Below are 14,337 nucleotides of genomic sequence, written 5' to 3' on the forward strand. Positions count from 1 at the left end.
AGCCAGGTTGTCAAGCCTCAGTTGGGTTTCACGTATTCTCCTTTTCAGGCGGGTATTTAGGAAGAGAGGAGGGTGAGGAGCACAGCGCACTTCTGCAGCAGCAGCTGCGGATTGGCTTGTGGCAGGCGGTTCTCCGGAGCAAGGCAAGGGCCCCTGCCGCTTCTGGGCTGACTTTGTGGATTCCGCCACACCTCACAGGGCTTTGTAACTCCCCACCCACTTGAGGGTTGCAGATAACTTTTTTTTTTTTTTAAACAAAGCAGGGGTGGGGGTGGGAGATTCCTGCTGTTAAAAACAAACAAAGGGCTTAGACACCGGCTAGTCGGCTGCGGGAGGCAGCAAGAGAAAGGCCGAGGGTCCTGGAGTAGCTCCTGAAAGCCGCCGAGGGCCCTGCGGGCAGACGCCCCTGAATTCTTTTGGTGGGGAGAAAAGCCGCGGAGCTCCCCAATGTGCCAATTGGTTTGTTGTTGTTTTGCTTTTTTTGAATACACAAACTCTCTGAAAACTCCTGTCTTGCCCCACTTTTTTGTGAGTTCATTGCTTTGGAAACAAAACTCTCTTCCATTTATTGGGAATTATCAAATTTCCGATCCTTCTCTATCAGGAGATCCAGTAACAAACACCCTGTTATGTAAATTTCTTTCAAAGATAAATTCGAAAGCGCCTCCATTCATTCCTTCAAGAACTCAACAGATGTCCTTGAGGCTCATTTTCTGCCGGGCACTCGGTTCACAAGGCTCAAGAGACCCCTGGCTCCAGCCATTGTCCAGGTTGTCACTGGTGTCCCCAGCTCTCCACTTCTGAGGACCCACTTCTCACCCCCTCCTCCTCCGCACACGTTCCCGAGGCTCTCGGCCGGTGTGATCTCACAGACGAGAGAATAAAAACAGCCCAGGGGCGCCGGCGCCGGCCAAGGGCCTTGACGGGGATCACCGAGCGCGAGGCCAAGTGCGGGCCCCAACTTCCTGGGCCCGGGCCTTCCGCGCGCCCCCTCTCGGGCTCGGGTCCTCTCCAAGGTGCACTCGCGTCCGGACGGCGCTTACTTGCTGCGAGTCCAACCCTCTCCGGCCCGCAACTCCAACCGAGCCGCCTGAGTGTGGACTCCGAGAACGGACGCCACGGGCCGCGCTCAGCCCTCCCGCCCGAGGCCCCTCTCGCCGTGTTTCCCAGGACTTCCTCCCCGCGCCCGCCCAACTTCAGGTCGGGGCCGCGCAGCGTCCCGCGCGCTCCAGCCAGGACTGCCGCCGCCCGGGTCGCCCACGTGGGCGTGCTGGGCGCGGGGTGGTGGCCGGCCGGGCGCCCTCCCCGGAGCAGGGGGCGGGCAGGGCGCCCGCGGGAGGAGGTGGCGGGGCGCGGGGGAGGAGGCGGGGAGCCCCGGCGGCGAGGGGGCGGTGACAGCACTTGGAAAGGAGGCTGCACGCGGATTTGCATGAAACACAGACTGGGAGCGGGCGGGAGCGGCAGCGCGGCGCACAGCCCGGGCCGGCCCAGCCAGCGAGCGAGCGAGCGAGCGGCGAGCCGGGAGGAGGCGGGTGGCGGGGCGGTGAGGCCGCAGAGGCGGAGGGATCTGCGCATCAAAGCTAGCGAGGCGAGCGAAGTTTGGCCGGGGGTTGGACTTTCCTTCCCGGAGGCGGCACCCAAACAGCTACCCTGTGCGGAAACCCAAACTTCTGCTGCCACTTGGAGTCTCGCGGCCGCCGCCTCCGCCCCGCGTTCGGGGCCTTCCCGACCCGGCACTGCTGCCGTCCGCCCGCCCGGCCGCTCTTCTCTTCGCCGTGGGAGCCGCTCCGGGCGCAGGGCCGCGCGCCGAGCCCCGCAGGCTGCAGCGCCGCGGCCCGGCCCGGCGCCCCGGCAACTTCGCCGAGAGTTGAGGCGAAGTTTGGGCGACCGCGGCAGGCCCCGGCCGAGCTCCCCTCTGCGCCCCCGGCGTCCCGTCGAGCCCAGCCCCGCCGGGGGCGCTCCTCGCCGCCCGCGCGCCCTCCCCAGCCATGTCGTCCATCCTGCCTTTCACTCCCCCGATCGTGAAGCGCCTGCTGGGCTGGAAGAAGGGCGAGCAGAACGGGCAGGAGGAGAAATGGTGCGAGAAGGCGGTCAAGAGCCTGGTCAAGAAACTCAAGAAGACGGGGCAGCTGGACGAGCTGGAGAAGGCCATCACCACGCAGAACGTCAACACCAAGTGCATCACCATCCCCAGGTGGGGGCCCGCCCGGGGGACCCGGGGGCACGCCGGCCCAGCCCCCTGGCACTGCGGGGCCGACCCAGTGGGGCTGGAGATGGGAAGAGGGAGAGAGAGGGAGTGAGACTGTGTGGGTGCGTGTGTGTGAGAGTGGGAGAGCGCGGGCAGGAAGGGGGTGGGGGGACCCCAAACAAAACCATCTCTGATTTGCAAAGATCAGAGCCCGAGGCTTCCACGCGGCACTCTGGCTTCCAGACCTCACATTCCCTTTCCACCTCCGGGAGGGGAGAGCGGGGTGCTGCGGGACTCCGCCGCCCCCACTCCGGGGAGCTGGGGCTGGAAGTTGAGGCCCGCTTTGTTCGGCTCCGCGGGCCGGAGCCCCTCCTCCGCCGCCGCCTCCCGCCCCCGCGGCCCGCGCTCGTGGAGGTGGTGGTGTCTTTGCGTTTCTTTTCTTCAGTCCGGTCTCCCCACTTTCCTCTACAGGAATGCGGTCCGTACAGCTGGGGCTGTGGGTGAGGAGCGGGAGCCTAGTGATTGACAGATTCCTTCTTCGTTCTTTCTTTGCCTTCGGGATTAGCATTTTTATCGAGTATTTTTAGACTCGGTTGTGCCAGTCTCCCGCCCCCTGAGCATGCACGCACTTTGGTTGCAGTGCAATGCTCTGACTTCCAAATGGGAGAGACAAGTGGCAGAAAATAGGGTCTTCTCCCACCTCCCACCCCCCCATCCCGACACTTTTGCCCTCCTTCTGGTCCAAGAGATTTTGAATCCGTGCAGAACGAGGGAGAGGGGCAGGCTGCAGCCGGGCAGATAACAAAACACACCCCAAAGTGGGCCTCGCATCGGCCCTCGCATTCCTGTAGAGCCTTCCTTCCCAAAGCGCGCTGCCATCTGTCTGGATCTCCTTTATCCTTCCCGTTGCGCTCTAGCTAGGTCGGGCGGGAGCCCACAGATGGCTGATAGAAGGGGTCAGTGACTTCACTCCCCCAGGGCCTTCCTTACCTTAGATGTGCCTGACTGGGAATTGGGGGTGGGGGTACCTTGGCTTCCTATCTCTACCTCTCAGCCTCCTTTGATTCTGAACCAAGGGAGAGAGCGTGTGTGTTGGGGGCTGGCTGTTTTGGGGGTCCAAGGCTGCCGAGGAATGAGTAGAAAGCACCAGGGACTGTCAGCTGCAAAGGGATTGTCATCCCTGCCCCTGGGCCAGGGTGGACTCCATCCTTGGCCACCTGCTTGGGGCAGTTGTACAGGGGCTGCCAGGCGAGTCAGGCAGGCACAAAGCAACATCTGTCCACGGGAACCGAGGGCAGGCCTCCCCTGGAAATAAATGCCACATATGGTGGGAGTGCGGACTTAAATTTTTTTTAACTGGGTGGATCCAGTCAATAAAGGGGGAGGGAAGGCGGTGTGCTGTCTGGGGAAGTCTCTGGGCGTGTGATCGGGAGCCAGAATTGACTTCAGAGGAGGTGGTGTGATGTGATGGTCAGAGAGACCTGGGATTTGGTTCCAGCTGTGGTTGTTAATTCTTCTGTATTCCTTCCGTGGGGGTGGCTAGGGTAGAGTGGGTGAGTATGCTACTTCTCTGTCTGGGGAGGGGTCTGCCAAACCTACCTTCTCCTTATCTGCCTGGGTGCATTGAAGACAAGTGCTTTATGTATTGAAACAGAAGAAAAAAAGTGGTATCAATTATAAAACAGGCAGCTGTGAAAAGTGTTTCACAGTTTACAAAGCACTTTCACATGGTTTTCTGAGGTCCTCAAAAAAAGACAGAAAGCAAGCAAGCAACCAGCCATGGAAAGTAGATAAGGTTGTTAGGCTTAAGATTATCACATTTTTAAAGCAGAGGAAACCTTAAAAGAGAGAGGTGAAAAGGCTTGAGTCATAGACATGGGGTTCTGACTGAATGTGCTCTTTCTGCTGCCCCATGCTGCTTTATACTTTGAAGATCCTGAATACATTCTTTGCTGAATGCTAAAGCTGTGTTAGCTTGGGGAGGGCCCTGTGGATCTTTGTATGTGCGGTTGCTTCTTTAATCTTTGGGCTGGTGATAGCTTGGCAGAGAGGCCTTGCTTTCCCTTGCCTTGGTAGGAGTTTGTCCTCTGTGGGGCCATACCTTTGGCCTGCCTTTTCCTCTTCCAAAGTCCTGCTGAGACTTTGGAAGCCTAAGACGTGTGAACGCTTTGGATGATTCTGAGAGTTGAAGCCAACCTGCCCTGTGGCCTTCTCGTGACTTTGTTAGGACTGAGGCATCTTCTGCCTGCCTGGATAGGACTGAATACAAAAGTAGATTTTTTTTTTCATCTTTTTTTTTCAGTTAGGGAAACCCAGTTGCTTGGGTGGATCCAGACAAAATGGATTTTCATCCTTGGATTTTGTGCCCACGCCTCTGGGTCACCTTGTGTCCCTTGGCAACAGCTGCTGCTGTTTTGGTCGTGGGCAGAAAACTAAAGGCCACGTCTTGGGGAGGTGGCTGGTTTGGCCCTGTGCTGGTGATATCAATGTGTCTGCTAAGCCCCATAGATTGCAGTGTTGCTTGTCAAATTGTCTGCTTTCACCACAACTGCCTTTTAGTTTGGAAAGTAGAGAAAGGAAAATGTTTAACTTAGTCATTCCCCCTGTGTGTGGGGGGTTGGTCACTGGGTGCTTAAAAACACTCTGCAAGATCTGGACTCTGGGGTTTAAGGAGCCCTTAGTCTAAGGAGATTAAGCCAAGTGTGTTTTGGCTAATATATAATCATGAGCAGCAACAGCAACATTTGGCAATTAGAGCTGTATACTAGGGACTTCCAGACCACAGGCTTGCTTCTCTGTAACACCAGCTCTGACTTGTTTCAATTATCAGGGGAGCTGGCGTGATACACACTTATCAACATAAAGAAGGTGAAAGAGATTGGTGCCAAGGAAGTGGTAAGAGCTTCATTTAGATACACCAACAAAGGGGCTGTCAGGATACTCTGAGGTCTGGCAGGATTGGCAGAATTTACACAAGTTTTATAACAGCCTCTCATGCCTCACCTGCTTGAGTCCTGAGTAAAGCTGCAGGTATCTTCCTTGCCAGTTTATAAGAATGGAATCAAAGCATTTGCCACTGAATGAGAGTCGGTGTGTGAGCGTTATATGAGGAATAAGGAGCTCGGCACACTTAAAACTTAGTTTTCTGGTAGACACGGTAGCTTGTACTTCCACCAGGGAATCCATACCTTGGCCTCGTTGTTGGGAGCTAGACGAAGCTTAAAGCATTGCTTGTTTGGAAGGGAATTTGGGCTTTCTTGTGTCAGAGCACTCAGTCCAGTGGAAAATTGGAGAATTGAAGCAAGCACTAAGTCTGATACACAGCATCTACTCCCTCCCTGTGAATCTGATCTTTTTTTTTTTTGGAGACAGAGTCTTGCCTTGTTGCCCAGGCTGGTGCGCAGTGGCATGATCTTAGCTCACTGCAACCTCTGCCTCCCAGTTCAAGCGATTCTCGTGCCTCAGCCTCCTGAGTAGCTGGGATTACAGGCGCCCGCCACCACGCCCAGCTATTTTTTGTATTTTTAGTAGAGACGGGGTTTCACCATGTTGGTCAGGCTGGTGTTGAACTCCTGACCTTGTGATCTGCCCGCCTTGGCCTCCCAAAGTGCTGGGATTACAGGCGTGAGCCACCGCGCCTCACCGAATCTGATCTTTTACTGTAGCCTCCTCTTATTATCTCCTTGAGTTTTGCCAGGGTACTCTCACTTTGAGAAAGGAAAAAGATCCTAGTCTTTAACATGCCTTTTCCAGATTTCTGGGGATAGACCTATTACTAAGGCTGTAGAGGCCTCCCTTTTCTCTTGGCTGCAGTTCAGAGCACCATGCCCGTGTGGCCCATTGGAAGCAAGCCCCCTTCCAGCTGCTAGGGAGGTGGTCCATTATCTCTTTGCTCTTGTTAAGTTTGATTAGGGGAGTTCCACGTAGGGCCTGAGAAGAGGAGGTGCCTGTAGGACAATAGGTAGCTGATGAGGGATCTGACTCAGCTGCAGCTGAACCTAGGCGCCACTTGGCGTTCCCTGGGAACATTTAGAACCTTGGAACATGCTGCTTGCACCTGGGAGTGGAATGTTTGCAGACAGCCCCTCTGTTGTTACAGGGCTGGATTTTGTTGATTTATTGATATTTATTGGACCCCTCCCGTGTCTGAGTCAATTTTTTAGGTACCAGAGGAGGATGTAGAGACACGTTTGAAAAGTTCGCAGCCTGTGAGAAGCTTACACATCAGTAAGAGAAACATTAATAGGGCATTATTTGAGTATCTAACTGCTATCTCTTTCTCATTCCCAGCTACCAGTAGAAATATGAGATCTAGTATGGATGATTTTTGATGGGGGTGGGCGTTGATGTGCCTTTTAAATATTGTAGAATTCACTATGTTAGGAAATAAAATAATGACAGGCATCTGTTTTTGCTGGAAAAAACACAAAATTCAGGTCCTGTACCTACCATTTTACCACCTGCAAGGATTTGGGAATCCATTTAAGTTTCACAGCTTTTATATCTGCACCTGTCAAGTCAGGATGAGATAAGTCCTGTGGAAGTGTTTTGTGAACCAGAGAATTTGACAGGTATGTTATGTTTAGACTTCATTCTGCATCATTCATTCATTATTGAATTATTCAGTCCTTCATTGAGAACATACTACAATGACCACAGCAGGGTCCCTGTACTCAGAGAGCTCTCTGTCTAGAGCAGGAGACAGTCTTGCCCAAAGGTATGGGGCATGAGCTGCGGCTGAGGAATGTGCTAAGTGCCCAGCAATGTGGAAACACAGTTAATTCTGTGGGAGGAGGTGAGGTGTAGAGAGGAGGAGAACCCATGAGAGGTGGAAAACTAAGAAGGGGACAAAGGTTATCCAAAGGAAGCTTTTTGGACTGCAGTATGATGTTGGGAACTTTTTGGTACATGGGGATAGTTCCCTATAAGAATGAGGACGTCTTTATCCTCTTTTACTAAACTGAGTGCTGCTATAAATATGTTACCTTGTAACTGGCACTGAACAGCTAGTGACTTGGGTGCTATATTTTACTCCACTGTAAAGCATTTTCTCTTTGAAGTAAAAAGTAAGCTAGTACTGCAAACTGAAATTCAGGTTTCCTTGGTGGGAACAGGGACTTTAGATGTATCAGCTCAGAATATGACAGGGAGTGTTAGTAAAAAGTGGACAACTTGGCTGGGCACGGTGGCTCACACCTGTAATCCCAAGCACTTTGGGAGGCCGAGGCAGGCGGATCACGAGGTCAGGAGATCACAACCATCCTGGCTAACACGGTGAAACCCTGTCTCTACTAAAAATACAAAAAAATTAGCCGGGCGTGGTGGCAGGCGCCTGTAGTCCCAGCTACTCGGGAGGCTGAGGCAAGAGAATGGCGTGAACCCAGGAGGCGGAGCTTGCAGTGAGCCCAGATCGCGCCACTGCACTCCAGCCTGGGCGACAAGAGCGAGACTCTGTCTCAAAATAAATAAATAAATAAATAAATGAAAAGTGGACAACTTGCAGATGGTTGTTTTGAAATTCAAAGCTTCGGTGTGACCTAGCTTCTCGTTTCTCTAGTTAACACTTGCTGAGAATAAATCCTAGACGCCTGAGTTTCTGAATGAACATAGGTGCTTTTAGTGGTATATTTTTAAAAAAGTCTTTGCAAGGGTGAAGTTTTAAATGACAATTTTAATAACAGAAAAAAGTATGAATACAGTCGCATTTAATTCTGATGAGAAATGCAAGAAGTTGATGAAATTGAAAGAATTTGTTTCAAGCTTATCACATCAGGAATCCAACTAAATGAGTTAAAAAATAAATATTGGTTTAATAATGTAAACATGTGATTGCTGTATTATTATAATGGAATAAAATTAACACGATTTAATGAACTGAGCGACCATTAATTTTTACTTGTTAATTTATTAGGAGATTTTAATGCCATTTGATGCACAGTACAGCCATTATTCTGCGTGAGCTCCTTAATGAAATAAATAGGACCAAGCAGGGCTTACTTCAAATTGGAATCAGCTTTCATTCCTGTTAACCTTATTCTCCCACCTTTATTCACCTCTCCTTCAGCTTCCTGTAATTGCAATTAAGTTCTCTAAGGTTGGAATGCAGTTTTCTTAATCAGCAAGTCTCATCAATAGTCCTAATTGACTTTTGCCCTTTTCTCCTTTGCCATATTGACTGATTAAAACAAAAGCAAAACTTAAAGACTCCATTCCCTCCCCCAAATCCACATCTCATAGTGTTGGTTGGCTGGCAAGAGAACTGCCCAAGAAGGCTGCTCATGATGGCAGCCTGCTGAATGTGCAGGGGGTGGGAGTTCACCAGCCATGTGCACACGTGAATGGCTGGTGCAGTGTTGGATGGGACTAGCTCCTCCCTAAGGAGGGGTATGACCTTCTGTTGGCCTCTGACAAGTCCCTGAGCCATGGAGCCTTCAGTCTTCCCATCTTCAAGCACAATGGTTCCTGGAAACAGTGGAAAGTTGCCATCCTAAGCCCACCCTACAGAAGTTTGGTTTCTGATTTTACTGTATTCTAAGCTTTAGAACCGAGACAATTCCAAGAGAACTTGTCCAGTTCATTTTTATGCCTTCCTTTAATGCCGTACCAGGTGCTAATTTCTGTGCCAGATAATGCGGACAAAATAGTGAATAAGGCAGATACTGTCCCTGGTGCCTTCTGTAGCTTCTAGTCCACTGGCTGTGAAACACAGGTTCTTTGGAGTTGTAAGAATGCTGTATGTATTCACTCTTTAGCTAATTTGTAAATACTGTTTTTTTGGTGCCAAACAAACCAAATCCCCCAAGCTCTGCGGTTTATTGACTTGACAAGGATCTCTCTCTCTCTCTCTCTCTTTCTCTTTCTCTCTGTGTAACATTATCCTTTGTTTTGACTTAACTGTTTGAGAAATAAACAAATCTATAGCATACTATCCACTGTTGGTTATCTAAGGCCCTTCCTATAAACAGCAGCCTGCCACAGTGGCAACTGCTGTAGACTGTTTTGGCAGAGACTCAGTTTAAAATGAAAACACAGTAGAAGCCTATTAATTAAGAAGTTTGGCTAATTCTGGACTAGGCAAAAGTTTGTTTAGCAGGCCTTTTTGCCCCATAAATGCTGTCAAAGAAAAATTAATAAACAAGAGTTTGGGGATTATTTTGGAGGTAGGAGTCAGCAGACCTTGGTAGGTTCTAGACGTGGCTCTGTTTCTGATTAGCTGTGTGACCTGGGACAAGTCACCTTCTTTGGGCCTCGAATGTTCTCAACTGGAAAATAGGCTAGATAAACTCTATTGGCGGGCCTTTCTAACTTGGAATTGGTATTCATACAAGCATTTTATTTTATTTTATTTTATTTTTTGAGATGGAGTTTCGCTCTTGTTGCCCAGGCTGAAGTTCAATGGCGTGGTCTTGCCTCACTGCAACCTCCGCTTCCCAGGTTCAAGTGATTGTCCTGCCTCAGCCTTCTGAGTAGCTGGGATTACAGGCATGTGCCACCACACCCGGCTAATTTTGTATTTTTATCAGAGACCAGTTTCGCCATGTTGGCCAGGCTGGTCTCCAACTTCTGGCCTCAAGTGATCTGCCCGCCTCGGCCTCCCAAAGTGCTGGGATTCCAGGCTTGAGCCACCTTGCCCGGCCACAAACAAACATTTTAAAAGCTCCCAGTTGCACGCATCTAGTTGATCAGTGAATGACAGATCTTTCTTAATTATTAATGTTCCAAGACTCTATCAGCCTGGTGTCAATTAATTTACATAAGTAAAAATAATAAAATTGTAATTCAGCCTTTAATTTTGGTGATTTCCCTCCCTCTTCCTTGCCTCTTCCTTACTCTGAGTCTAAATCAGTGAAATTTAACTACAAAGGAATATGAAAATAATGCTAGGATGAAGACGTGGAGGCTGTGCCTCTTGAGATGCAGTGAACAGTTTTTCTTCTTTTGTTGCTATTTTTGACTATTCTAAGAACAGGAAGTTTACTTAAACTAATGACCACAGATGCCTAAAAATGGTTAAATGTAAGAGGTAGGCATTATAGAGGATACCTGTGGAAAATGTTTGCTCATATGTCAAAGTTTACCCAGGAAGCTTCCTTTATTTATTTCCAAGCATCTATATAAAGAAAGGCTGCACTTGATTGCGTAAGCATGAGCCTTTTGTTAGGCAGCGTGGATGTTGCAAGTTTAAACCCCAACTAGGAAATGAAAAGTGAGTTTCCTCCTAAATAGTTCTTTTTCAGTATCACATGGCTCTCCCAGCTTACATCTGGCAAGTTTTTCTCTTGAGTGCTTTGCTGGTAGTCTAGGACTCCAGTATTGTATTGTATTGTTTGTTTCTTTATCTCTGTCTCTCTCTTTTTGTTTTTTGAGACGGAGTCTTGCTGTGTCGCCCAGGCTGGAGTGCAGTGGCATGATCTCAGCTCACTGCAACCTCCGCCTCCCAGGTTCAAGCAGTTATCCTGCCTCAGCCTCCCATGTAGCTGGGACTACAGGCGCCCGCCACCACGCCCAGCTAATTTTTGTATTTTTAGTAGAGATGGGGTAGGACTCCAGTATTAAGAAACACTGTGTATGGCTTTGCCTTTGAAACCTACAGAGTTATGAATCTGGTCCCTTTTGCTGCTAAGTGTTGCATCACAAACTGCCAAGCCAAGTCGTAACTCTGAGGTGTCACCATTTTTTTTTTTCTTTTCAACTGGACATTTGAAAATAGTAATGCTTTTTGGGTGTGTGTTTTTTAAAAGTCTGTTTTTACGCTGTCACTGCTCAAAAATGCCAAAAGGCATTTTTTCCTTAAAAAATCACCTCTGGGCTAAGCCCAAATGTGGAGTAATGAATCCAGAAAGGACTTTTTGAGTAGCTACAAGTGGCTGAAAGCAGGCACTGGTGATGGAAATTGGGTTTTTCCTTTTGCTTCAAATCTTCCTGGTTGTAAACTTTTTCTTACCCTTATTGAAGTCAGACTCAAGGTGGGTCTGATTTCTCCCAGCCCATGGGAAGGCAGAGTGAATTACTGCTTGTTGTGCCACCCCTTTACATTTTGTGTATGGCTGTTTGTCTCTACCCAAACAGGTTCTTCACATATTACCTGGGGAGCAGGAGAGGGGGAGGACAGGAAGAGCACAGTTGGGCAGAAAGAGCAAAGCCTCTCAAGTCTGACGGGTTTGGGTTTGAGTCTGACAGTTATTAGCTATGTGGTGACCTTGGGTACTTTGCTTCAACTTATTGAGCCCCAGTTTCTGCATCTGTAAAATGAGGATGAAACTACCTACTTCATATAAATCAACCCAAGTGGCCGGGCACGGTGGCTCATGCCTATAATCCCAGCACTTTGGGAGGCCAAGGTAGATGGATCACCTGAGGTCAAGTGTTCGAGACCAGCCTGACCAATATGGTGAAACCTCGGCTCTACTAAAAATACAAAAATTAGCCGGGCGTGGTAGCGGGCGCCTGTAATTTCAGCTACTCAGGAGGCTGAGACAGGAGAATTGCTTGAACCTGGGAGCCGGAGCTTGCAGTGAGCCAAGATCACACCATTGTACTCCAGCCTGGGCAACAGAGTGAGACTGTCTCAAAAAAAAAAAAAAATCAACCCAAGTGAGATAAGATGTATCACGTACTTTGCCAGTATCGATCATAATACATAGTAGATGCTTAGTAAACACTCATTTTTCCTTTCCAAGGGGAAATTTGGCAGATGATGTCCGTCGACTCCAATAGGTGATCCCCTTCCCATCCCGACACACTTGCTCACAGAGCATTCTCCTTTGGAGAGTCTCAGTTGATATAGGAAAAGGATCTACTTCAACACACACAGAGAACATACAGACATGCCACTTGTTGATGTAAGGCTTGGCAGGCTATTGAAAGAGAAACAATTCATATTCTTAGGCGGTTCTGCCCTCCCCCATCACCTTCTCTATCATTATTCTTAAAAATTTGTTTGGTCGACTAAAAATAATAGTACTAAAAACAAACTTTGATGAATCAGGTCTCCTGGGGCGGGGGATGGGTAAGATCCTGAAGCAGAAACGCAGTGACTCACGCGCCTGTCACTGATAGCTGCCCATAAGTGCATGGAAGTGCATGATGTTTATTGTTGCTGGTGTTTTTTTGAGGCCCAAGCTGGAATGCACTTCCAGCTCCCCCTCAAGTACTAGCTTACTGGTTAGGTGGGCTGTTGAGTGAGAATGGTCAGGTCCAGAAACTCATGGCTCTGAAATGACCCAGATGTGGTGGCTATACCCTTGACTGCCCTCAGATATGTGCAAGAGGGAGCTCACGCTTCAAGAGTCATGCTTTGGCCCTCCACCTGGCTGTGCTCCTCTTACTGGGGCAAGGAGACTGTAGGGCCACGGGACAGGCCCATCTAGAGCAAGCACTTCCTTTTTCCAGATCATGCTCAGAGGCCTGGCCCTTCCAGTTCCCTGCATCAGTGTCTTCAGCCTGTTTCCAAGTCCTGCGTGGGCCTCTTCCCCAGGTCTGTTTTACTTGAGGGCAGACTGTGTTGGCCATGGACAGCATGTGTACCTGTGGGACCAATGGCTGGGCAAGGGGTGCAGGGGCATGAAGGAATTGGCTAGAGCTTGGACTTGTGGCCTGGGGACTCTAGTTGGGTGTGCACAAGGCCTCTGAAAGTTATGGGTGGTGCTAGGGGTGGGCTGAGATCTTGGGCTGGGTCTCTCTGAGCTTCCACATTCCATTGTGAAACCAAGAGGTCAGGGAATCCTAAACTCAAACCTGGACTTATTAAAGTATTGGTCAAGGCAGGATGATAGAACGCATTCTGTGTAACCGTTTGTTACCTTGATTTCTGTCTTTAAATACTACATATGGTGTGTAGGCCTTCCTCTGTATTTTTGCTCTTAGGGCAGGCATTTCTGTATGTATGTATGTACGTATGTATGTATGTATGTATGTATTTTTGTAGCATCCGCTCAGTTGCGTGGCCACAACTGAATCCCAGTCCAGGTGGCACCATTATATGGGTAGCATTTTGGAGATGTTCATAGGAATTTAGGAATTTATTTCCCTCACCCTCAACCCAGGCCAGAGTGAATTTAATGCAGATGAGGGAGAAGGTGCTACATATTGTAGCTGCTCATTCAAAAAGTGGAGCAGAGAGCTGGACCACTGAATGTGCCTTTGTTTGCTGGAAATCTTTATTAAGTACCAGAGATATAGAGATGAAGTCGTGTCTCTGAACTGCTCAGAGGCAAAAAGGGACACCAGTAACCACAGTTATGGTGGGCCTGTGGAAGAGACACTATAGTGAAGGTCAAACAAAATATTTGGGAGCCTAGAGGAAGAGCAGGTCTTTCTGGAGGTATCAGAAGGCTTCACAGAGGAGGCAATGCTCAAATGGGGCCTTGAAGGATGGATAGGAGTGTAGGAGTGGAGTGGGAGGCAGCACAGAGCACAGACCAGACTGCGGAAGGGCCTGACGTCTAGGGAAGGCAAGACAGTTTAGGGTGGCCAGAGTGTGGATGAGGGAGTGGCCAGAGAGGAGTTGGAGAAGGATGTTGTCAAGGGCTTTGGTTTGCCAGACTTCGTACTTTGTGTTTGGACCTTGCTCTGTAAGTGTCCAGGAGATTTTAAAGCAGGGGAGTGGCACGGTGAAAGCCACCACTCTATCGTTTCTTGTTTCATTTCCTCCTCTTACCCGGTGGCTGTTAACAGCAGGTTTTCTGCCCGAGTTATCCAGGTCAGAGTCATAATCCCTTACAGTACCATGTGGACAGCTTTAGGCTATGTCTGGACCAGGTTGAAAATAGTGTTTTGTTCACTGTCAGGAGAGAAGACATGTTGTTCAGCCAGGAGGGCTCAGGGAGCCCAGGCGTTCAGGTAATTAGCCAGTGAGTCATGTCAGCCTTTTGATACGGATACCTTGGGAAACTAAGTGGGGTGTTGCTGGCCTCCATGCAGATGCCTGGTCTACCCAAGCACAGGCCCCCAAATTAGATCTCGGCCTCTGCTGGGTCTTCCCTGTGCCTGCCTGACACAGTGCCTTCATAGGGACCGTCTCTGGTCAGTGTTTTTAATTTCTTTGTTGATGATCATCAATCAAGGCCAGGCTTTCGAATTCCAGACCACACTGCAATCAGTGAAACTACCTAAATTCAGTACTGCAGACCCATAGCAGGATGTATGTT

General features: G+C 49.5%; 1 protein-coding gene across 4 annotated transcripts in view; it reads left to right on the forward strand.

The window, feature by feature from the left end:
* Nucleotides 1–1,384: 1,384 nt before the first annotated feature.
* SMAD3 (SMAD family member 3) overlaps nucleotides 1,385–14,337 on the forward strand; it is a 129,615-nt gene continuing 116,662 nt past the window's right edge. Inside the window, exon 1 of one of the 4 annotated variants that reach the window (XM_031002507.3) lies at nucleotides 1,385–2,194. In XM_031002507.3, the coding sequence (XP_030858367.1) occupies nucleotides 1,989–2,194 (206 nt within the window). In that variant the 5' untranslated portion in view covers nucleotides 1,385–1,988. Of the gene's footprint in view, nucleotides 2,195–2,971; nucleotides 3,742–14,337 lie in introns of those variants that run through there. The other 3 variants (XM_063698642.1, XM_055362687.2, XM_063698643.1) reach the window with 3 other exon arrangements.

Source organism: Gorilla gorilla, chromosome 16, assembly GCF_029281585.2.
Source record: "Gorilla gorilla gorilla isolate KB3781 chromosome 16, NHGRI_mGorGor1-v2.1_pri, whole genome shotgun sequence".
Taxonomy (NCBI): Eukaryota; Metazoa; Chordata; class Mammalia; order Primates; family Hominidae; genus Gorilla; species Gorilla gorilla.